Source organism: Paramormyrops kingsleyae, chromosome 15 (assembly GCF_048594095.1).
Source record: "Paramormyrops kingsleyae isolate MSU_618 chromosome 15, PKINGS_0.4, whole genome shotgun sequence".
Classification (NCBI taxonomy): domain Eukaryota; kingdom Metazoa; phylum Chordata; class Actinopteri; order Osteoglossiformes; family Mormyridae; genus Paramormyrops; species Paramormyrops kingsleyae.
This window is the reverse complement of record NC_132811.1, coordinates 3,244,856-3,268,619: the sequence shown is the minus strand read 5'-3', so window position 1 is coordinate 3,268,619 and position 23,764 is coordinate 3,244,856. Positions and strand designations below refer to the sequence as shown.

The 23,764-nt window shown below is 40.9% G+C and overlaps 2 protein-coding genes across 8 annotated transcripts in view; one reads left to right on the top strand and one right to left on the bottom strand.

The window, feature by feature from the left end:
- Window positions 1-5,784, bottom strand: part of gipc3 (GIPC PDZ domain containing family, member 3) — an 11,611-nt gene extending 5,827 nt beyond the window's left edge. Inside the window, exons 1-4 of one of the 4 annotated variants that reach the window (XM_023844106.2) lie at window positions 2,382-5,784; window positions 1,991-2,291; window positions 999-1,184; window positions 373-553 (exon numbers count right to left, since the gene is read on the bottom strand). In XM_023844106.2, coding sequence (XP_023699874.1) covers window positions 373-553; window positions 999-1,184; window positions 1,991-2,291; window positions 2,382-2,491 — 778 coding nt within the window. In that variant the 5' untranslated portion in view covers window positions 2,492-5,784. Of the gene's footprint in view, window positions 1-372; window positions 554-998; window positions 1,185-1,990 lie in introns of all 4 variants that reach the window. The other 3 variants (XM_023844108.2, XM_023844107.2, XM_023844105.2) reach the window with 3 other exon arrangements.
- Window positions 5,781-23,764, top strand: LOC111860343 (uncharacterized). 4 transcript variants are annotated; one of them, XM_023843958.2, is made up of 13 exons: window positions 5,781-5,984; window positions 16,922-17,080; window positions 17,439-17,499; window positions 17,748-17,820; window positions 18,050-18,153; window positions 18,354-18,452; window positions 18,668-18,739; window positions 18,828-18,890; window positions 19,012-19,099; window positions 19,208-19,282; window positions 19,493-19,592; window positions 20,596-20,703; window positions 21,216-23,764. In XM_023843958.2, the coding sequence occupies exons 1-13, from the start codon at window positions 5,893-5,895 to the stop codon at window positions 21,229-21,231; spliced, it is 1,110 nt and encodes a 369-aa protein (XP_023699726.1). In that variant the 5' UTR covers window positions 5,781-5,892; the 3' UTR covers window positions 21,232-23,764. The 4 variants fall into 4 exon arrangements, with proteins under 4 accessions (XP_023699726.1, XP_023699725.1, XP_023699727.1 ...); XM_023843957.2 differs by having other exon boundaries at window positions 19,205-19,282; XM_023843959.2 differs by lacking the exon at window positions 5,781-5,984 and adding an exon at window positions 11,150-11,467 and having other exon boundaries at window positions 19,205-19,282.

Here is a 23,764-nt window from a genome sequence, read left to right as displayed (position 1 = left end):
CGAGTTCATTGACAAGCAGTTTCATTGGGCTTTTAATTAGTGACACCTTTGCAATAACATAAAACAGAAAATATTTGTGTTTAATTTCCCTTTGGGAGCCAATGACTACAATTGCAATTAATAGCAAAATGGTAAGAACAGAACCGAATGAGTCGCTCAAAAAATTATGACACTTAATAAAAAGAAAATGTCTGTGTGGATGATATGTGCACAATGTTACACATTGCTTGTCAATGGACTTTTGTTATGAAACCAATGAATTTGCAACATTGTTACAGAATTAAGCAAAGCTCTTTCTGTGAGCTGTGTATAGTGCCATACCAACCAAAGCAGCTCTGTGGCTCTGCACTGGGAAGGCACTCAGTCACTCACCAAAGGCCTTCTTGGGCTCCACTAGCCGCAGGGTGAAGGCCACGCCCCGGGTCTGCTCCTTCAGCATCCTGGCCACTTCGTAGTGCCGGCAGCCTACGATGCTCTGATCATTGATGGCTTCGATGTGGTCACCCACACACACGGTCTTCAGCAGATCTATAGTACTGCCCTCCTTAATTCTCTAAAACCAAGAAGATTCTATCTCAGCATTTTACATCAGGGTGATGAACCCGCTTCCCCAAAGGCCATGAACCTTTCACTGAACTTACTGGTTACCTTAACAAATATGTCAACTTTGTTTCCAACAAAACTCGCTATTGACTGTTTTTCTGGAATTTGTTCTGGATCTAACCGGCATGAAAAGTGTAAAGTATTAAAATGTTACACAATTAAGGGAAAGTTTTGGAATATTTTGCATATATGTGAGCCACCAGGAATTTAACTTGATACCAGCACTTTAGATAATTATTACACTGACATATCTTGGCTGGCTTCCATAAATTTATCACAGAGCAGTAAGACTGTCGTTAATATATCAACCTTCAATAATATAGTCATTATTGTTGTGAACTGGTGTGGTACTGGTGATCGCTTGTTGACTATTTATTTGGAGATCAGGGTGGCACCTTGATGAAGGCGTATCCAGCGCCGTTGTCCGTGATGGTCAGGCCCAGTGCGTCCTCTGTTTTGGTGACCTCCACCTCCTTGGTTTCCCCTCTCACATGGGCGAAGATGAAGTCCTCCAGCCCAATCTGCCCACCTAGAAGCTTCTGCATGTCCACTTTGTGGGAGTTCAGAGTACAGAACAGGATCTGGTCCCCAAGGAGAAAAAACCTACGGGTCAGTGAGCATCGGTGGAGATGGGAAAATCTGAACTGTAGCACAAAAGCGTGATCCACCCAGACGGGGGGGGGTGTGACTCAGCGGGTTAAGCCTCTCTGCTCATCTGAAGGTCACTGGTTCAAGCCTTGACAAAATAGTCACATGTCTCTTAGGCCCTTGAGCAGGGCCCTCAATTTCCCCCCAAAATACTTCAGGGCTGCTGGGAAAATGGCCTGACCCTGGGCTTTACTCTCATCTGTGTGTGTGCGTGTGCGTGTGTGTGTGCGTGTGCGTGTGTCTGTGGCTGTCAGCAAGATGGGACGTGAAAAGAAGCATTCCAATGTATCTGTACTTGTGCAAAATGCAAATAAAAGCTTCTTCTTCAGCACAAGGGAACGGAAAAAGGTTACATTCCCGTTATGAGAGACAAACAGGCCCTGGCTGCCTTAAAACATAAACAGAAGGACATGCACACTAGTCCCAAACCAGGCCATTGTGCTGCAAACATTTAGCTCTGTCATTGGATTTAAAATGATACACTCACTGACTGTCTGAATATTAGTAACTATGTTCAAAGCAGCCTTTTTTCATCATCTTACTGGGAAGGATAAAGAACAGTAAGGCAGCTATGTGCACATATAAGTAAAGCCATCTATCACATCATAGATCCAAAAATTTGAAAAGAGAAATAAAACACATAATGGCCCATTCGTACAGAAAAAGCTCAGAAAGGCACGGCGTCAGTATTGCTGATTACTAGTGGGCCTTAAGGTCCTGACAGAAGATGCTGACCTACCTCCGAAGGTGAGATGTTGAAGACTTCTGCGATCTTGGCATAGAGCTCCTTGACGTTGGTGAAGCCGTGGATGCGTCCGGTGGGGCTGCCGTGGGCCAGCTGCGTGTGGAAGACCAGCCGAGGTCGGAGGCAAGGCGGGGGTGGGGGGGGCGACTGCGGCGCTGGTGGCGCGGAGGGCAAGGTTGGCTGGACCTCCTCCTCCTCCTCCTCCGCTGTACTCTTCGGGCCCTGCGTCTGTGGGCCCATGGACTCTCCGTTCTGCATCAGCCTGGAATTTCTCCTCTTCTTCATAGGACTCTGGCTACATGCAGCCAGGTGAAACAGAGAGAGTTGCCCGGTGCTGGGTTCTACCCGCTGAATTAATGATGAGAGTGGCATGGTAACAGTATACATTTTAGGGTGAGCCTCACAAGGAAGGGAAACCCAACACGACCGATGGAGCCCATCTTGTTTGTGACACTGGAGACATGTGCAGAAGCCTAGAGAGAGCAACAAACACATCACACTGTCGGACACCCGAAAACAGGCCGCACGGAAGAGGATTTCGAGTATCCGTACCACAAAATCATCATTTAATTAACATTTTCCAGACACGGATGCCACTAAGTGAAAACTGCTTGAAAACAGAAAACACACTAATTCACCCATAAACATGAAAGAGGCCTAAATACTGTAAGCATTGCTGCAAGCATCCAGGAAAGCAGTTAATTCTGTGCATACAAGAGACATTTTTAAAAATTCATGCCAAAACTCTATGAAAGTATCAGGATAAAATCATCAATCTAAGTATTAGAAGACCACAGAGCGTAGTGATTTTTAGCTAGTCTTGGCACTCAGTATTGAGACCGAAGTCATTATTTGAACAGGAATTCCTGTTTTTGGTGTAAATCTGTAGGTAATCATACTATAAATCAAAGACATGCAGGACTGTTGCTCTTGAGTACATGAAGATTTACCAAAGCATGGACAGGCACAGGACAGACTGGCATTAGAGTATGAATGTTAAGACTAATTGGAAAAGTGAATCTTATTGTCAAATGATCCCAATTGGATATTTTAACATAGTAGTTTAATAACAAAAGCAAGCAATATCCTGATTACCAAACTGTCTGCACACAAGATTGCATGGCCTGGGTGGTCTGGTGATGCTGTTTGATAGCAGCAGAAATACTTTCAAATCAGATACGGTCAACTGATCAGCCGATTCTGCTTGTGTACACTGACCCCACTGGTGTCTAGGAAATCCTCTATGCTCCTCTATATTCTATTTCAAATATTTCTGAGATAACACATTTTGCATATTAAGAGCAAAAAGATGTATATATACTAGCAATTATTTATCATTTTTGTTCATTATTATTTATATATATATCAATGCAATTTCAGTTCACATTCGTCATGCAATTCAGAACTGTCTGTACCATATTTGTTTGCACTGTGAACAGGGGCGCCGTAAGAGGGAGGAAAGATAGGACGATTCCAAGGGCCCCTGAGTGACAGGGGCCCTAAAAAATTAGGAAAATAACTGGATTGGTTTGGACTGGGGGGCCTAATATGATATGCTTTCATGGGGCCCAAAATCTCTAGCAATGCCCCTGACTGTGAAATGTTTTTGTACCTCATCTGTTTGGTGCAATACGTATATGATCTTACATTATGTGCACTGTATGCACCAGAATTTCCCCCTGGGAAAAATAAAGTTAATCTTATTTAATACAGAACCATATTATAAGAATATAGAACATAAGAAATTAACAAACAAGAGGAGGCCATTTGGCCCATCAAGCTCATTTGGGGAGAACTTAACTAATAGCTCAGAGTTGTTAAAATCTTATCTAGCTCAGATTTAAAAGAACCCAGGGTTTTAGCGTCCACTACACTAGCAGGAAGACTATTCCATACTCCAACAACACGCTGTGTAAAGAAGTGCTTCCTCAAATTCATTTTAAAATGTTCTCCCGCTCATTTCCACTTATGAGTTCTAGTATTTAAACTAATATTGAAATAGCCATTTGGCTGAACAGCATCCAGACCCGTTAGAATCTTATAGACCTGGATCATGTCCCCCCTTAGTCTCCTTTGCTCAAGGCTAAACAGATTCAGCTCAGCTAACCTCTCCTCATAAGACATTCCTCTAAGACTAGGAATCATTCTTGTAGCCCTACATTGCACCCTTTCCAAGGCAGCAATGTCCTTTTTATGGTATGGCGACCAAACCTGCACACAATATTCAAGGGGGGTCTTACCAAGGAATTATATAACCATTGCATCACCTCCCTTGACTTAAACTCCACACACCTAGAGATGTAACCCAACATCCTATTGGCCTTTTTTATTGCTTCCCCACACTGGCGAGAATGAGACATGGAAGCATCAACATACACACCAAGGTCTTTCTCATAATCAGCTACCTTAATTTCAGTGGAACCCATAAAGTATTTGTACTTTATATTTCTGCTCCCTGCATGGATTACCTTACATTTATCTATGTTAATTTTCATCTGCCAGGTATCAACCCAGTCGCTAATTAAATCAAAATCCCATTGTAGCCTCTTTGCTGCTAGATCAGTATCAGCTACACCACCCACCTTGGTGTCGTCTGCAAATTTAACCAGTTTACTGTATATATTGGTGTCAATATCATTAATGTAAATTAGGAGCAACAGTGGTCCTAAAATTGAACCCTGCGGTACCCCACTATGAACGCAGGCCCACTGTGACATTGTGCCTCCAATAACTACTCACTGCTTCCTGTCTGTTAACCAGTTTTCGATCCAAGCTGCCACAGCTCCTAAAATCCCTGCAGCTTTGAGCTTTAGCAAGAGCCGCTTGTGGGGGACAACATCAAAGGCCTTCTGGAAATCTAAGTAGATCACATCGTAGGACTTTTTTAATGAATGAACTTACATTGCTGTTATCAATGCTGTGGGAACGCTGTACCACTCAAAGCACTGCAAGTATATGCATAATAAGTAATGAAAGAGTATATTCAACAGAGAAATGAATACACCTCTGAATTACAGATTGATGTGAATTATAGGTATGATTTCGCACAGTGATAAGCTCTCATTGGTCTTCAGTAGTGGGTGGTATCAGCATTGTGACCACACATGTCTGGAGTTGCGGCTTTGGTTCTCGGCTCAGCTCTCTGTCTGTGTACAGTGTGCAGGGCGTCAGTGTGAGATCCTACCCACAACCCCTGCCTCAGGCAGGCTGCGTGCTCACTGCAACCCTGTTCTGAATAAGCATGAATGGATCCTTAATGGAAATAGCTATTGTTTGGTGTTCATTCCTTCAACCATATGAGAAACATGCTGTGAATTATCCAGGATGAGTGAATTATAGACATATAAGGTGCAATAAAATAATTATATTACATTTCTTTATATAGTAAAGCAGTGCTGAACAAAAGAAATCATAAATATTCATACAAGCATAAGGATTCTACCCATTCCTAAACTGTTACTGAGCATGTAAGGTAAATTATTCTTTGTAGTATAAAAATACGCACATGGAGCATATAAACGACATTACACTGTCATGTTTACATTTCCCACCTAACAATAAATTATTCATTCTTGACCGTTAAACGAATGTTATAACCTCGCCTTGCACCCAGCTTTGTTAATCATCTGTTTCACTACCGCAAGGGAAATTGCTAATGACCCTTATATGGATATGGGCGGAGTCAATTGTCGGGAACGATCTTCTGATTGAAAGGCGCGCCTGACATGACTGGCTCTTCCCGGCATGAGGCGGCCTCTCATTGGCTACTAGACTTGGTCCGATTCAGACTCATTTCCTTAATCAGCATCAATGGAGTAGGACGAGAAAAAAAAACGAAACCGTCCCGCAGAGTTGGATGAAGAACGGCGGTGTATAGACACCGGCGTCAGGAAAAAATGCTGGAAAACAAGAGGGAGAGGTTGAAAACGTTTTTGCGGAAAATAGACGAGAAAGCCATATTCAGGATAAAGCACTTCATGAGAGAAAGGTACAGATTACATATCCCCCTATAAACCGTTACGCGCCGGGACTAATGTGTGGGTCGCCACGATGGTTTTTAACCATCGTCAGGCGGTTAGCAATGGATATGTATATGTCATATTTCCAAATAATCTACCTTATAGTTTCTTTATATATTTTTTTTGCGTTGGTAGTACAAATAATGGCAGTTTTTCGATATCTTTTTAATGAAAGAGAATCCAGGTATAGATCTTAGTTCTGGGTTTTATTGTACACGTTGACAATTTCCTGTCATTCCTGTCTGCGGATCACAAAATTCATTTGAATTGCAATCATGCAATAACAGAATTCATTGTAACTATTTATTGCAGAAATTCTGTATTTCAAGAAGCTACGCATGGGCACTGCGATGTTATCGTATGCATGTCATAAAGCTAACGGCGCATCTTAGCCTAATTATAGGGTACGGTAGATATTTTTTCCTGTAATTAAAATAGCTGTTGCGGGTAAAAGATAGTCCTGGCACCCGGCTTAAGCAGGTGAATGATACGGCCACAGCGAGAGAGTAAAGCCGTCACTGAGGCCTTAACAGGGGATAAGGACTTATCTCGTGCTCGAGCTGATGACGTCAGTCCTTGACTTTGCACATCCGACATTTAAACTGCACATGGAGTCCGGGTTCCCTTGTCCACTACGGTCCCTAAAACGTCCTTAGGAGTTTCCAGCCGTAAGGGGCGGTGTCTTCCTACATCTCGTTAGAGGTGGAAACTTGACGTGAATATTATGCAAATCATTGAAAACATCATTGTCCTTCTTTATTCAATGTTTGGTATTGTTTAGCCGCAGTAACAAAGTGGCACTTCTGTAAAAGATGCATACATTCATGCATATGTTATAAGATGGTAATGGGTGATTAAAAATAAAAAAGTTTGCTAGCGAGCAGATACAGTGAAATCTACTCATTTGCTGTAGCATGAGTATACACATAGTAACAAGAAATTACATATATAAGGAGTAGGACATTTTGCTTCTTTTATCTTAAATATCGTAACTTAGGAAAGTTAAAACAGAAGGACTGGTGGGGGACTACCAGAAATGCTTGTAACCTTGTTATAAGGTTCTGAAAAATACTGCTGAGTACTAAAGTCTGTATGCTTAATCTGCAAATCAAAACAGTAATGTAAAAAGACACATATAATGCGGAAGATCTCTTTTTGATAAGTTTAATGAGAAAGTTATGGCCTGTGCCCTTTCCCAGTCTCTACATTCATGAACTGACTGCTGTTCCTGGTGGAAAAAGAAACCTGGCATTGGAGTTGTAGTTTTAGGAAACACATTCATATTGAAAGATGATACTCTGATATGATTTGATACTATATGATATGATATGATATGAGTTAAATCTAGTGGTGCCCATTTAGATGTAACTCCACTACCATCAACCCAAAACAAGAGGCCAGTTCTTCATTCAAAGTTCATTTTAAATTGCCATATATCAATATATGGCATCAAAATCAACAAGGTCTTTTTTTATTCAAGGGCATTTTATATAATTTACTTATCTGTGTGAGATTGTTTATTTATCCCAAAAATACTGTTGTGGGTGTTAGATAATCAGAGTGAGCAGGGTTTGATTTTTAACCTGTTTGGCTGTGCGGCACAAGATCTGGCAGTAATATAATGTTACTAATCTGTTCTTAATTTTTGCTTCTTGAGTTCTAGCAAACTGCAGAAGCCTTCAGGGTTTCACCGTAGGGTGTTCACTGTTATGCCATTAAATATGTCTCTGAAACCTCCCTGTCATTATATTTTGTTTTATTGTCTTTGGAAACCTGAGCAGTAAGTTTTTTCAGGCAGTAGTAATGGGAGTGCAATTTAACATTCAAACTACTGCATGCAGAACCATCTTGGGTATGGCACTGGTGAAAATTACTCCAGAAAATTTCACCACATACAGTTGTGGATGGCAGCGGTGCTTAAACAGGGTGAAATATAAGTAACTTCTGTTACCAAATCATGTGTGGTGACATTCTCATATTTACCTTGTCTCTGACCCTTCTGGCACCTGATCATTTAGGGAACTGTTGTCTATTAGCGCAGTGTCTGTGGAGACAGGCATCCTCTGTGTATTCCCTGAGGATCTGTCTGCAGTATATGGACCACATGATCTACACAGGCAGAACCGGTGCTCAGGGCTTTACTGTAGCTCTGAAATGACAGGCTTCTCATTTTCTCTGGCTCCGCATATTGCTCTACCAGACTAGTTCACCACAGGCAAAAAATAAACAGGTGGGAGAATGTGGCACAAATGTGTACTTTCTGTCTAGCAAATTCACTTCTAATTACTTTTACATTCTTTAGTATACTGTACAAGTTAATGTAGTCAGGCTAATTCCTACATACTAATATGCCAGTGGTTATGTACTACTGCCATTTTAATTCCTGTAGATAAGAGAGTAATTCCTAAAGTAATATTGTCTTGTTGTTTCACGTTTGTGAGCTAGTATATTGTACTTTTCCTAAATGGTCCTAAAATCAGTTTTGGATCATAGCAATCTGCATCCTGGTTTTAATAATATTTTTACTTCAGCTTTTTTGTTCAAGCAGTGCATTGAACATGAGTGTTTTGGTTTAGTTCTCTGAATGTTTTCCAGCTAAGCCATCGATCCTCCTCTGCATTTGTCATTCAGCATTTCACTTCAGTTTATTTTTATATAGCAGCTTTCACAGTCCTGTTGCCCCAAGGCACTTAACAAGAACATGTGAGGCCATAGAGCATTTGTGCTGCCTTCCATAAATCATACATTTTGAAAATAGCATTTGGTGCGGGTTAGCCATGTAGGACCGAAAGCAAACCATTCCTCCAGAACTGTCAACCATCGTCCAGTCATATTTAAGTGTCAAATGGGAACGACCTGGTTGGATAACATCACTGTAATTACGCTGGAATCCAGTCTCAATCTATAGGGGTTCCTTTGGGTTTAAGCTAGGGATGCTCATTTCGATTAATTTTCCCAACCGACAACCGCCGTTCGTTAACCGAACATTAACCGTTAACTGATTAGATTAGAATATTAAATTCCTCTGGGGTCGGCGGTCCCGCCGGCGGGATCTGACAGAAATTTCGCCAAACCATTTAAATAACTCTGTGAGGTTTTATCATATACACATTTAAAAAACACCCTCAGAAACCTTGGACGGTCTACTTTTCAAATATATATATAGGTAGAAACTAAATATATTTTTATAGCTTCGTGATACGAATAGAAAGAACAAGAGTGACTGACTTAAGCGTCTGCGTCTCGAAGCAGCTCTGATCGCCTTCCCACTTGCAAATTGCGCTATTCGCATGATAACAACATGATAATCCGACAGTTAGTATTGGATAAAGAAATATGTGTAACCGAAATAAAACAAGAGCACATGTCTGGGTAGTGTTTACACCGATCGGCTACAATATAGCACACGGATACGTCTCTGCCGCTGAAGCTTTGCGCCAATGTTTCCATTTTCAGCAGCAAAGCTCGTACCTGTGTTCATGGCTCAGTGGGCTAAGCCTGTGTGCCTGTAATCACAGTCGCCGATTCAAACCCAGTGTATTTAGAACGTGAAAAGCGATCTTCAGCTGAGATGCCACAAAACTTCATACTACTACTAATAATTAAAATATATATAAAAACATTTTAAACCGTTTAACTGATAGTAATATTCGGTCAGAATTAATTATTTCGGTTAACGGTTAAACGGTCAAAAGGAGCATCCCTAGTTTAAGCCCTAAGAAAGTTATTAATATATATTTTCTGGTAATAGATTAGGCAGCAGCCTATTTAAAATCAAGGGTTCGAGAACATGATCCAGTAGTTAAAAAAAGAATTATCATGTAATGGCCTTTTTGGGTGTATGACTGATGCTTAGCTGGTTTAGTGTCTGATTGGTTATCAGGATTTGCACGGCTTTGAATGCTCACCCGTGACCCTGGGCATGACACGTCCTGTCTTTTCTCACTAAAGTGTAAGTACGTCCAAGCAGCTCAGTTTCCAGAGCTGGCTGATTATAGAAGCTTTTTAGTGAATTTACAGATGCTTGTAATCGTGAGAAGGAAGGTCTGCCTGCACTGCGTAGGTGTGGCAGTACGAAAGATGAAATTGTTGGTTACCGAAGCTCCTAGCGTCCCTTTTATCTGGCTAGTTAAAGGTAGGCTTCTGTATATCTGGCGCTGGCTGTTAACTGCTCCAGATGGTTGATTGGTCAGCTCAGTTTAGCTCTGTCTCGTAGGAACACTGCGTCGGTTATCTTTAACAAGAAAACTGTCAGAATTCACATTGGGGAAGTTTCCCAACAGTAGCACGCAGTCTGAAAAATGCAAATAGGAAAAAGCACACATACTGAAACTGCATGGCAAATGGAAAAAAAATGCAGAAGGGAAAAATCCTTTAAACTTATCTTAGATATCTACAGTACTGGTCTTTCCTCTATTTGTCAACACTAGTGAATTTCAGCCTTCCCAGTATGCTGTTGCCATTTCCAGTTATTCATGCTTTAGTTTACTTCCTTATAAATGCTTGTTTTACTGACTTTTTTTACATCTATCCTAAGACCCCTTACACAGAAAACACCAGTGTCTCCTTAGTCTGGTTAAGTGCCTACGTGTAATTTAAGATTAGTAATCCGAGCATGGAAACACATTAGAAATCATTGATGAACAAGGTAGCAGTTAAAGTTTCCTTTATGTAATATTATGCTAGCTAAGAAGCAAGGAAGACACAGAGCAGCACAGAATGTTCCCATGTTTACTGTCACTGCTGTAGTCCCTCTATTTGTTTTGAGGAGAAAATTTCACTTTGGTGAGAAAGTAGCTTCAGAATCCATAGATGAGTTTTCAAAATGACCAATTTCTAAAACATAACAAGAATAGTGCCTTAATCTTAAGCAGCTGCCTGGATATAGATAGATTTAGTTAGTAAAAATATAGCTTTATATAATAAGGTCTTTAATTTATGGATGAATTCACATGCTTTCTGACTCTGGATAATTGTCATTGCAGTGTTTTATGCTGTAGCTTTCTCAAGCATTTTGCATTTGCTCTGCTGTTTTTTTCCTTTTTTACAACCGTGCTTTTAATTTAATGTGGTTGTTTTAGCAAAGGCTGCAGTATGCAGTGCTGTTTGGTCTTTTTTTTTTTACTCTCAGTCGTGATGCAATCTGCTTATTCAATGCAACAACAGCACACATGACCCACTTTGAGATGTGAGTTTGTTTTGCAGCAGACAGAACCAGTCGGGCTTCGGGTGGCCGTTTGCCCTGCACTCGCTGTTTTCCTGGAGTCCGGTTATAAAAAGCAGACTTTAGACCGTGACTGTCTAGCAACCTCTTGGATCCCAGAGGTGTGGATAGAGCCCCTACTCTGGGCACTCGCTCTGTGGTGCTCGTCATGGACAGAGGGCAAAGCCTGTGGTACCGTCAGCTGGACGGTGCAGACCCTTCTCCTTTGGGTGACAGTGACATGCTGAGGTAGGACAGCCCTTGTGTTATTTTAATGCTGGAGACACTGAGAGACAGACTCTCTCTTGGCATGTTGGTTTCTGTGGCAGTAACCGTATAGCAGTTTCTGTACCACAAGGACAGGGATTTGGAGACTGAGACCGCAGACAAATAGCAGAATGATTTGTGCTAAGAGTATATTCACTTACTATCTCCTGGAAATGTATACTGGCATGTCTTATGCTACAGAAAAGAAGAATGCAGGATTTGGCATAGCCATAAGAGTTACGATGATGTGAATGAAATTTGTGGATACAAATAAAATACAAATAAAGATTTTAAGGGCTAAATACAGGAAAGGGCCAGTAAATTGTGTAATTCAGTAGTTTACGTACCGGATGTGGGTATGTTGATTGTGTGCTCCTGTCTGACATTACGCTACAATGTCAGTCAGTAAAACATGGCTTAATTCAGTGAATCATTCACTAGCTCACAGATTTATATTAATGCATCTTCATTTATTAAACAATAAATCAGAAATGTGAAGAGAACCGTGTGCTGTCATCTAGTTTTTTTTTGCTTCTATAAAGTTATTTCATGGTAATATCATGCCTTTGTATGAGACGGCCATGTTTGTCGACTCAGCTATTGCACTACCTCAACTGTGCTACTGTGGTATTTAGCTCAGTTTTTCTGACTCTCATGTGGCAGATTTTAAGAAGGAACTGTCACTGGTCACTTTTCCTCAACCATTAATCATCTATCAACCACCAGTATTACTTACAAGGTCACTGCATGCAGACTTGTAACTCAGCAGATGATAAACAAATGGTATTAAAAATGTATCAGTTCGTCAGGTACACCAGAGTCTTCCCACAGCCCAAAGACATGCATGTAGGTTGACTGGAATTTCTGAATTATTCTGAACTATTCATCAGTAATGTAAGAAAATATTTTACTTTTTATAAACTTGTTGAAAACCTGCATATATCAGGGATGTTGTTTAGTTCCTGAGGAATACAGTTATATTTTAGTCAGTTTCTGTTATAATAAACAGTATAGTAGCCTGTCATATTTATGTTTGTTTATTGTGGTAAAATGGGGGACGGCTCTGTTTTTAGTTTTGTGATATTGAGTGCATGATGGATCTATTGATCTTTTGGCACAGGACCTTACTTTGTTCATAGTTATACGTATTGTTGAGTAGCTCCTGCTCCTATACTGGTTTGGTACCTGGGCATTCATTGGAAGATCAGTCTAGCTGCGCTTATCCCTAGTTGACTTCCTGATAGCATAAATGCTTGAGATGTGCTCTCTGCCTCACTTGAATATCACTTAAGATAAAATCTGAATATGCGAAATATGTAAATGTAAAAGCAGAACTTTATACCTGTTTGATGTGGTGTTTGTGCTGGAAATTCAGTGGTGATCAACTTAGACATTATGATATTTAATCAAACTTTCATTGCTGTTTCATAATATACTGCTTTGAGGGAAGTCTGACACCATCAAAGTAACCTCAACTTTTTATTGTGGAAGCCTGTATTTTCTGTTATTGTTCTAAAATACCGTTTTTAATTTCGGGACTAATACAGAATATCATAAAAATATCTCAAATTACAAACTTTTAGAAGCAATACTCAATTGAGTATTTTCACACTTTACGCTATGTAGAAAAAGTACTGATTCACAACAGTATTATGAGCTACTAGGCTTAACAAATAAATATCTAGTTTTTTGTGGTTTCAGTTATTTCCTAGCAACAAATTTTGACTAATCGTTTCAGTGCCATGGAACTGTAATGCTGTAATAACTTCAGTTTTCAAAAATTGTATCCTGATTTACTTTGTCAGTGTAATAACATTTTGACTGAATTTATGAGATTTTTTTGTTAACTGCTTTAACTATGGGGTTTAAACGTGCATTTGTATAATTATCATTTGTAAATACTTTACAAAATTAGAAAAACAAATTGCAGATTTGTATTTGTTCTAAATATGCTCCGTGGTTCATTGACGTTTTTGAACATGGTACTGAAAATGGCCGCCCCCTTCAGCCATGCATCAGCCAAGCTTTTTATGAAGCCACAGATGCAGTAGGCAGAGATAGTCTTATCTGCGTAAGCAATCACAGCTCTTCTAACTTCCATTGACCTTGACCTTGACCCACAATAATCATATCAGCCTTGATAAAGTTTATTACCTGGATTATGCTCAGACCACATTGGAAGCAGCGTCTGATGGAATACCAGCGCTAAGATCCATCAGTAGTACCAGTCCGTCCATCCATCCATCCATTTTATGTACCCAGTTGTCCTATGCAGGGGCGTCGGCTCCCAGGCCTGTTGGCAAAGGCTAGCAGTACCAGTGTGAAGCAGAATGAATAATAAAAACTCTTTGTAGGTGGCGATTATCACTTTGAAGTCATAGACCTGCATTTTCTTCTTCAAGTCTGGTGTTACTTTAAAAACAAAAAAGGACGAACTTTGCCTTTATTTTGGTATCATCACATCTGTATTGTGTACAATAAGGTCAAAGTAAATTATACATGGTAATTCAAGGCCTTTGCCCTAATGTACTCTTGCGCTAATTACCCAGTTTGAATGCTTATTGCAGACTTGTTTTTGTTACTGAACTTATATGTCTTCAGTTTGGTCTGGCTGTGTATGTCTGTAGCTTTCCTGCCTTTCCTAGTTTTCCATGTGATTTAAGAGAGCTCAGGCTTCCATGTCTTTCTGATCTCACTTTTGCTGATCAGCTGACTCTGGCGAATTGAGACAGAAGGTTGTAGGCTGAAATTTCAGGAGAACGGAGCTTGTAGGCAGGAACCCTTGGCTCAGCTGAATGTTTGGTGCTTTGGTTAAGGCATGCGAGACGTCTTTGTCTCCCCGCGTGACAGAAGTGCCGCATTGCTGTTATAAAGTGCCAGCATAAGTGAATCTTGTGCTTGGCATGACGTAAAACCTTCCAGTTTGTGCCAGTTCCACATTAATGCACTTATAATGTTCACTTGAAGGTAGCAGTATGTTTTTCAAAATGCCAGATTTCAGGGATTAGGTGAAAAAATGTAGATTACCACAGTACTTTTTATAAAGCACATTTACATACTGTAAATTTCCTGTGTCCTTGAGTTCATAAGATATGATCCCTGATTTTGTGTCTTACACAGTCATGTGTTTCGAATTCCGGTATTACAGAGATTTCTTATCTTGGAAGGAAGATGAGCTCTGAAAGTTGTAAAGCTTGTTCAAGTCATTCAGAGATCCTATGATGAATGTGAACCGTTCACACAGACGGAAGGCCGGCAGGATAACTGATCCGAATAGCCAACTCCCTTTAATCCATGTCTCAGTTCCCTATAGAAAAATACATTTTTGGCCAGCATTACTTTTTCAGTACCTGTTTTGCAGTAAGGAAAATTCCAGCAAATTTCTATGGCTGTTTTGTTTAAGGAGATCCGAATGTGGGACAGGCTCATCTACAGCTCTGCTCTGGGTAAGCGGGTATAAGATTGATGAATGGAGATCAGATGGCACACCAAACGATGCCTATTTATGCTTGTTTATTGTTTCGTTTGAGTTGCATTTTCCTCATCATATACACTGTGCCTTGACTTCTCATATGAGGATTAATTAATAGTAAAGTGATGATACATATCCAGACATCCATTATTATGACCAATGCTTCAGCATTAGTATAAAAAGGTTTGCTTGGCAGGGCTTCAGCTATGAAGCAAACTCATACGTGGAAAAGGGCAAATAGTGAAGGTCTTTAGGTCTTTATCTGTCTGCAGGCCCAGACTGGCCTAAAGTCAGAACACAGTCAATGAAGTGGGTGAGTGGTGCTGCCCTTCAAGCATTTAGGGTAGAATTGTTCACTAATCATCGTCATAGGGCAGTTTGGCCAATCTCTATTTGAGCTGGAGTTGAGACGGCCTTCCCATGATTGCGTCATTATTACACCGTGTCAGACCATGGCTAAAGGGCGGTGCGTTGTTGTGGCCCCACCCACAGCAGAAGCAGGTCTGTGCAGGTTTTTGGCATGTCGATTGCACCAGCCGACACAAAACCCACTACTGTGAAATCCAGACGATTCAATTTATTCTGTAAAAATACAGAAGTAAAGAAAATTAAAGAAGAGCCCCCCACCACCACGGTTCAAGCCGTAGAGCGTGAAGGAAAGACCCGCCCCGATGTGTGGTGCGTGTCAGGCAGGTGTGTGCTTCGCTGATGTTAAGTCACACCCCTAGGAGGTGTGCCCTTCAATCATCACCCACTCCAGCTGCATCGCTGCCCCACATTTGACACTTTTCCTTTTGGAATCTACATTCATTCAGTGGGACTACGTGGCTCTGTTCCAGGATGTGGAGAAATCTCTCGAATCCTTTAGGTGTTTGTAAGAGCCCCCTTTGACGGCACAATCAGAAAACTGATTCCGGAACCGAAACAAAGGGATAATGGCTTGAATTGTGGTCAATATTTTATTTGAATTATATGTATTTAAAAAAAATGAGGATTGCTATGGAGAGCTGCTTCAGTTTTCGCTCTGGTAAAGGAAAGTGTTACGAAAGGTATGATAACAATATTTTAATATACGGGTAAAGATTTATGTTAAGTATGGGATATTTATGATATGCTTTAAAGAGAAGGATTCTTTATCTTTTTTTTTATGAAACTAGCCCTTTTGGAATTTATAAGTAAAGCTTTAAGCTGTGGTCTTTATTTGGGCATGTAATACAACTTACATAATATTTCTTGATGCTACATACCCTTCACTTTAGTGCTTAAATATGGGATTTTAAGTTGCTCATGATAAACAATGCATTTACTCCAAGTTTGCAGGAGATACATGTACATGACTGAGTATGCTGTGGACAGAGAACAGACATTGGTGAAGCAGAACACCACAGCTGACTATCTAAGATCTTCTGCACATTGCACTGCCCCTTCTAGAGTAGCTATACAATTGTCTCTCGGGATTACAAATTTGTGTAGGAATTTCAAATTAAATTTCCAGTTTTCGTAGTCCTGCTTAGTGGATGGTTTAGAGGACAGTAGTCCTCACATAGTTCAGAGATTCAGACCATCAGAAATCCCAGGGGAAAAAAATCAGCGTAAATGTAATGCCACCAGAATCTGATGTTAGCAAATTTAATCTTGCCCGTTCTTGATTTATACAATAAGACACTAATTTCTCAATGAGATTACAACACTCAATCTAGTCTAGTAAAATAAGTCACTAATGGAACATAAACACCAGGTGATTTTTAAACTCTTTGCTTTAGGATAACTGTTAGAATAAATAGCAATAATTTCCCTAAAACACAGACATTTGCGTCAGATCTCCATCACAAAGATCTACATCACAAAGCAGTCACACTGATTCTAGAGATAAAGAACTAATGCATAATATATTGCAGATAATCTGGTTTGTTTTAAACAGGTCAAGGGCTAATGCTTATGTAAGATGATGCTTCTCTTTGTAGCTATACAGTGGAGGGTGGGGGAGAGTCTGGAGGTCTCCCAGTAAAGGAGAAGAAGTGGAAGAGCAAGCGCAAGCTGGAACTGAAGAAGGCCTTTAGTCTGGATGAAACCCAGCTGGAGACCCAACAGAACAAGAACCTCACAAAGCAGGTTCCACTCAGGTTTGTGTCTGTGTGTGTGATTTATGTATATATTATATATGTCCTGTTATTTTGATGTTGTTTTTTTTTGCAAACGCAATTTTAGAAAAACCTGTAACTGCAATCAGAAAATGAAGAATGCCAAAAGTCTTGTATTTTGTTTGGTTACTTGTGGTTAAGGTTGGGGCTGAGTATGAGTTAAGGGCATCATTGTTGGATTAGGGTTTTTCCCATAGAAATGAATGGAGAGTCCCGGTGAAGATATGAATGCACATGTGCATCTGCTTATGGGACTCCATGTCAGAGGAGCCGTAGGCATTTCACAGCCTTCGTGAAATACTGTTCAGCAAGTTCACTGTCATGCTCTCTCTCCCCGCAGGTCGCAGACCTTCGACTCCAATGGAAGCCTAGAAAAGAGCGAAGGCAGCGTCACACGGAGCGTATGTTCATGTTTGTTTAACCCCGAGAAAGAGCTACAAAAAATAGCCTCTTTATCGGATAAACCGAAAGTAAACAGAGGGAGGGGAAGAAAATCTAATCCTCTGTACATTCTGTAGTCCTGTGTAACCATATTGTTTTAAAAAGATCCTTTTTTTAATAGAGCCCTTCAGTAATATAACTAGATTCAGGAAAATATTCCTGTTTCATTTCAGACATTTAAAACTGTTTATTTTTTCCCTGTCTGCAGGGTTTTTTAAAGCACAACAAAACTTTCCACAAACTGTTTCCGCACATTCCTGAAACTGAAGATTTAATGCACGGTGAGTTCCCGGGTTTTTCTCACACGTAGGACACACTCATATAAGCCTAATGTACCCCACGAGCACGGCGACCTTTGACACACAGTGATAGGTGGAGCCGAGCATGGATGTCGTGTGAGGCGTCGTGGCTGATGGCAGGACGGCGATATCGCCTTGACGTCACGCATCATTGTTGGCTGCCGGTGCTGATCGGGGTTTGTGTAACGCAGGTGTGTTTTTCCTTGTCTAGCCTTTGTCTGCGCTCTGCAGAAGGAGGTACCTTATCATGGCAGACTGTACGTCTCTGAGAACCATGTATGCTTCTACTCGTCTGTGCTGCTCAAAGAGACCAAGGTAAGAGCCAGGCCTCGGTATTCAATGTCCATCTCACATCCGGTCGTTTTCCTGGAACACCTCTGTCTACACAATTCAGATAGTTCTCTGACTGGCTGATGATACTAATGTGTTTCCACAGGTATTCATTTCACACAGGAGTATTTTCCATGACCCATTTGGCAATGGAGGTGTTTGTAAACCTTTTTGTGTTGCTATAGGTGGTGATTCCTGTGTCTAGCATACACACACTGAAAAAGCAGAACACAGCACTCCTAGTGCCCAATGCACTCTCCATCCGCACTAATGAGGGAGAAAAGGTGTGTGCCACCTTAATATGCCCATTCATTTTACACCTTTTAACTGTGATGTTAAACCATAACAACAATTGTAATATTTAAGGTACATTTCTGAAATTGTAATCAGTGACAGTTTAATGTGTTTCGTAATCCGCTTAGTCTAGTATTGCTTGACATCTTACGTCTGTTTAAGACAGGGAGGCATCGTTCACTAAATCCTGCCATTTTTGTTTCAGTTCTCCTTCATGTCCTTGAGGAACCGGGAGATATGCTTCAAACTCTTGCAGTCTGTTTGTCCCCAGGTGGAGGTACGTACAGTTTGCCCGCTGCTTCTGAAGCTAAGGCCATACCTGTCAGTTCTGTGTACTGATGAATGCTGTTTGTGCTTCTCCATAGGACCTCAGCACCAGCAGTAGCTTGGAAAAGAGCTTTGACCGTGGCAAAATTGACTTACTTACGGTAAGGCCGCTTCTCCATCTCCATGCTTGCTGTGGAGCGTTTTGTCCTTGCTTGGTGGCCTTTTGCACATTTGCTAAGACGAGCTCAATAACACCGACCGTGTGCCTCACGTTGCCGCCAGGCTTCCAGTCAGTCAAGTTTCGAGGACAGCTTTGACCAAGTGGATTCCAGTGCCCTGTTGGAGTCATCCCTACCCAGCTCAACACAAGGTGAGTGCATGCATACAGCTGTGATAATCAGGCCTCTCACTGGCCAACCGTCCAGCTGAACTGCAAGGCAAGCTAGACCAGATCCTAAGCCAGTTCCTTTCTTAGCAGTGCCTTATGAGAAGAGCTCCACCGAGACGGAAAACACTAATATGGACAAGGATGACTCCACACAAGACTTGACAGGTAGCCCACCGCACTGGATAGGTGGAGTAAATTTCCTGATTGACTCTGTACTTTTAGTATAATTTCTTCAGGCTCAAGGTGGTGTAGCTGTGATTGTGAGGGCTTTTGTATGTTTTACTGCTCTCACAAACCGATAACATGAAACCATACAGTCTCATCACTATGGCGACTGGTCGATGCTGTAGACACTGATGTAAGACTCTTCTTAAGGTGGTTACTGGGTCTGGACAGTGACAGAGAGAGTCCAGTCTCTCCTCGCCCTGAGAGATTCCAATAGCCTCAGCACGCTGCTCTTCATCTACTTAATACTGTGAGTACTGATTTTACTTAAAGGGGCAGTTCACCTCAAAACTGAAAAGATATGCTTTAGAGGTACTTTTGGGCTATCTATCCATCTAGGTTGATCTGCTGTGAGTTACCTAGTTTTGGAGATATCAACCGTAGAAATGACGGTCTTCTCTCGAGTAGGGTTAGGAGATATATCGCTAAAACGTCGTATCCGTATCGTGATTATGAACATGCATATCGTCATCCATTTGAATATCGTGAGTGTTGTGATATAGTCTAAACACTTGTTTTCTTGCATAATTAACAGTTATAATTCACTATTTTTAAACAAATTCCATCAAGGTATGCGTCTGTTGTTGGCCTCATTTATCATTATACTGGTCACTCCATAACTATTAGTAAAACAATTTGGTCATCGTGATTACAAAAACAAAAAGCCACCTGTCATATTTTACTGTTTTCTACATATGAATTTTAGAACACCGTGATAAATATCAAAAATCATGAAAATCTTTGAAAATATTGTGATATTTTTAGGACATACCACCCAGCCCTACTCTCGAGTATAATGGGACTAAATGGCATTATTTCTGCGGTGTATAAAGCTCCAAACACTACATTTGAAAAATTCAACAGCATTGTCTCTTACCGGAAATCATGACCCGGGTTACTCAGGATAATCCACAGACTTTGTAGTGAGCAGTTTAATGTAGGAACTGTTTTCTTCTACCAGACTCCGCACACCAGTCATATCACTGTGTAGAAGATGGAGCACAAGTACAGTGATATGATTAGTGTGTGGAGTTCAGTGAGCCATACATACTACCCAGGAGCACAAAACAAACAGAGGAATGCACTGAGCAGACTTTGCAATGAATTCAATCTGAGATTGTGCATTGAAATAGGACATGGCATTTATCGCGTTCTTGACGGCGCTGTGAGAGCATTGAGCTAGATGGTGAAATTTCACAGGATGAGTGTCATTCTGATGGAGTAACTGTCTGCTCTCCTACCGCTGCACACAGGGTGCTGCTTCTCCTGCTGTCTTCAGGGTACCTTGGTCTGCGCATTGTGTACCTTGAGAAGCAGCTGACCTCGCTTGGCACCCTGTCAGAGTTCTCCCTACAGAGCGGGTAAGTGGCTCTGCCCTGGTCTGCTGAACGCCAGAGCTCATGGCCCAAGAGAATGCAGCTGTACATGCAAGATGCCGTCTGTGGCATGAATTAGCACGTATGCTGTACGCTGCCACTGACAATCCCTCAGAGTGACTCCAGTCACTTAGAAAAGATCTGGGCACTTCCTGATTTTATTTATAATTTTATTTTAAATTTTAAACCTACCAAGCAATGCACTATGATCTACTTCCATTAAGATCATGGCTCTATAACATTTTGAACACTAACTTCCCATCCGCTTCCACTGCTCTCTGTTTCTTGCAGAGGTGAAAAGTTCAGATTCAGCATTCAGCAAAATCTTGGTCTGGATTTGTACTTTCTGAACCTGAACTTTCCACCTCTTGCATTATAAATTGCCTTCACTGTTCCAGTAAAAGGCGTGGTTTGCTTTTCCAGGTTTGTCATTCCCAAAACTTCTGCCAGTTTACTACACACAGGAATTTTACTCACTCTGTTGTTTTAACTCTCAGGTACAACGACACATAATTTAGTGTCACGGCCGCAGCCTTTTCTGGATGAAATGCTGAGGATGCAGGTATGATGGAAGCTGCCGATCTGTTGTGGATCTGCTGATGACTGGATTCCTCGCCTTGTGTTCTTCCAGGACGGACACCGAAGAGTCCCACTTTTAAGACAGTTTTGAGGAATTTTTGAACATTTGAGGAATGATTTTGTCCAAAAGCTTCTGGGCGTTTTTCTTCCAGCTAACTCTGAATGCCCAGAAGAGGGCAGCAAAAAGCAACCGGTTGGAGGGTTAGAGAGACAAAGACCTCTCACGCTATATGGCCTGAGGAATCACGACTACCGAGGGCAAATGGCACAGACCCACTCAGTCTGCAGCATGTTCTTATTTGACTCTAAAGACTTGGCTCAGCACTGGGAGGGACCAGTGGGTTGCACAAACACAACAGTAGAACCACTGACCTTTGGTGCCGGTTTTACAGTAGATTGATCTTTATTGAGATTCTGTACTTGAATTGTACTCAGTCTGACGTTTGCCAAGAAATATTGATCTTTATTACTGCAGGTTCTACACAGACTGAGTGTAGTGAGCAGTCTCCTTTTTAGTACTTTCTTGTAGTGCCAAAGATCCATGCATTGGCCACAGCATTTCATGTTGCTTCATCTTCTGTTTTGCTCACCTTTTCAGCATTACCTGTAAGCAGGAAATGCCTGTACAGTATGTAATCTATTCAAATCTCTTGGTTTGCAAAAGTCTTTTATTTAACAGTACGCTTCCAACTCCTCAGTAAAATAATTAATGGTGAACTAACAGAGCTCAGTGAGCAATATATGGGTTTTATTACCTCAGAAAAAAAAATTCACTCCCATAGTCAAATAATTGTTGTACCATCGCTTGCATCCATGATGCTTAGGAACTTTTGACTCTGATATAGCGGTACATCTCGTGATTATCGAAGGCTGCAAAATATTCACTGCACAAGTAAACACGATCAGGTTTTTGTTTGTGTTTGTATGTTCTTCTGTGAAGTTTTCATTTCAGTACTTAAATGTACATAGTGTTGTCTTGTCTCTGTGTATTGAAGTATATGCAATCATTGATGCATATTGATGCATTGATGCCATGTGTAACCTGAAGCAAACAGTTATATCAGTCCAGAAGAAACACCTCAACTCATAAGTATGCATTTCAAAATCACGAGCAAAACGTAGGTCTTGCAGTATTGCATGTGTGTCCTAGATTCAACAGGTACTCAAGTAGACAACTGGAATCAACTCTTTCATTTACGTTGATTGGGTGACAGTTTTATTATGGAGATTGAACTTTCAAATATTTGTGGTCCTAAAATTACAGAATGCACATCTAATTGTACTGGCACAATGGTAATGTAGTCATTTATAGAATGAATGCTCAGTGCAGGCAAGGAAAAAATCTAAAGCAGTATACCATTATGTTTGCTTTTTCCGCATGAGCATTGAATTTGTACTAATCAACACAAAAAGCATGTGTGAATAGATCAGTATGGAGGTTGTGTGGCATTTATGTTATTTCAGAGAGATTCTGTTTGGAGGATGTGCAATTTGAGTAGATTTAATCATTCTTCAGTAGCTCATGTCAAGAAGTGTAATGTGATCTTACAGCTGAGCGCACTTTACAACTTGTTCATCTGGTTTGTGATCCAAAGAAGGCAGGAATAACATTTGGCTGAGATTGTAGTTGCAGAACACTGCCTGTAGGTGTCGCTACAGGAGCTGTGTGTCCTGTAGGTGGAGGAGGATAATCTGATGCAACTGTATATTGCTCGCTGCTAACCTGAGAAGCCTTCACTTCTTACAGCACATGCTGTATGCTGAGGATTTGACATGGGATGCTTTTTTATCAGCTGTAGGAAATTCACCTCCCTCTGTAAAGGATTATAGACATCTCTGTTAAAAATGTTCTTTTTTTTTTACCATATTTTTGGTACAGCAATAGTGTGGTGTACTTGTAATAACTGAAATCTCTGACCGTTAAATTATGCAAATACATATCATAAGTTGCTATTGCTTTTGACCCTTTCGAGATCTTCAGTTGAGCTCGGAGTCTCTTGTCTTTGCTCCTTCCGTGTGGACAGGAAGGAGGAAGTCGGAGGAGCACCTTAAGCAGGCTGGCTATAGTGGCTGTCAGCCTGGGAATGAATGCTCATGACGCACCGACAGGACCGGAGGGATGTCTTGGGGTGGCACCTTTGATTAGGAGCTCCAGGTTTCACGTTCCCACTGGCTTTTCACTGATGTTTTCTGCAGCTTGTTCACTCCAGAATGGTTATGACACATCAGTCTGATAACCTTTACAAAGATACAATGCAAAAATCTCAATGAAGAGTTACGTCATTTGTATTTTTGCACTATTTCAGTGTTGTCATTTTCTTTCCCTTTTTTTTTTTTTGCTATTTGAAATATGTCCGGTAAATTCCACTTCAATAAAACTTGTATTTATTTGCTGATCTTTAATTCAGTCTCTGTGAGACTTTTTTGGTTGTTGTTGTGGGCAAACCAATAAAACAGGAAAAAATGG

Bases quoted from the DNA above. Each gene is read 5' to 3' on its own strand.
- LOC111860343 (XM_023843957.2), top strand. From the start codon at position 5,893: ATGCTGGAAAACAAGAGGGAGAGGTTGAAAACGTTTTTGCGGAAAATA. The intron at 17,081-17,438 runs GTTTGTGTCTGT...CTCTCCCCGCAG, and splicing joins ACAAAGCAGGTTCCACTCAG to GTCGCAGACCTTCGACTCCA. The intron at 18,453-18,667 runs GTGTGTGCCACC...TTTTTGTTTCAG, and splicing joins GCACTAATGAGGGAGAAAAG to TTCTCCTTCATGTCCTTGAG.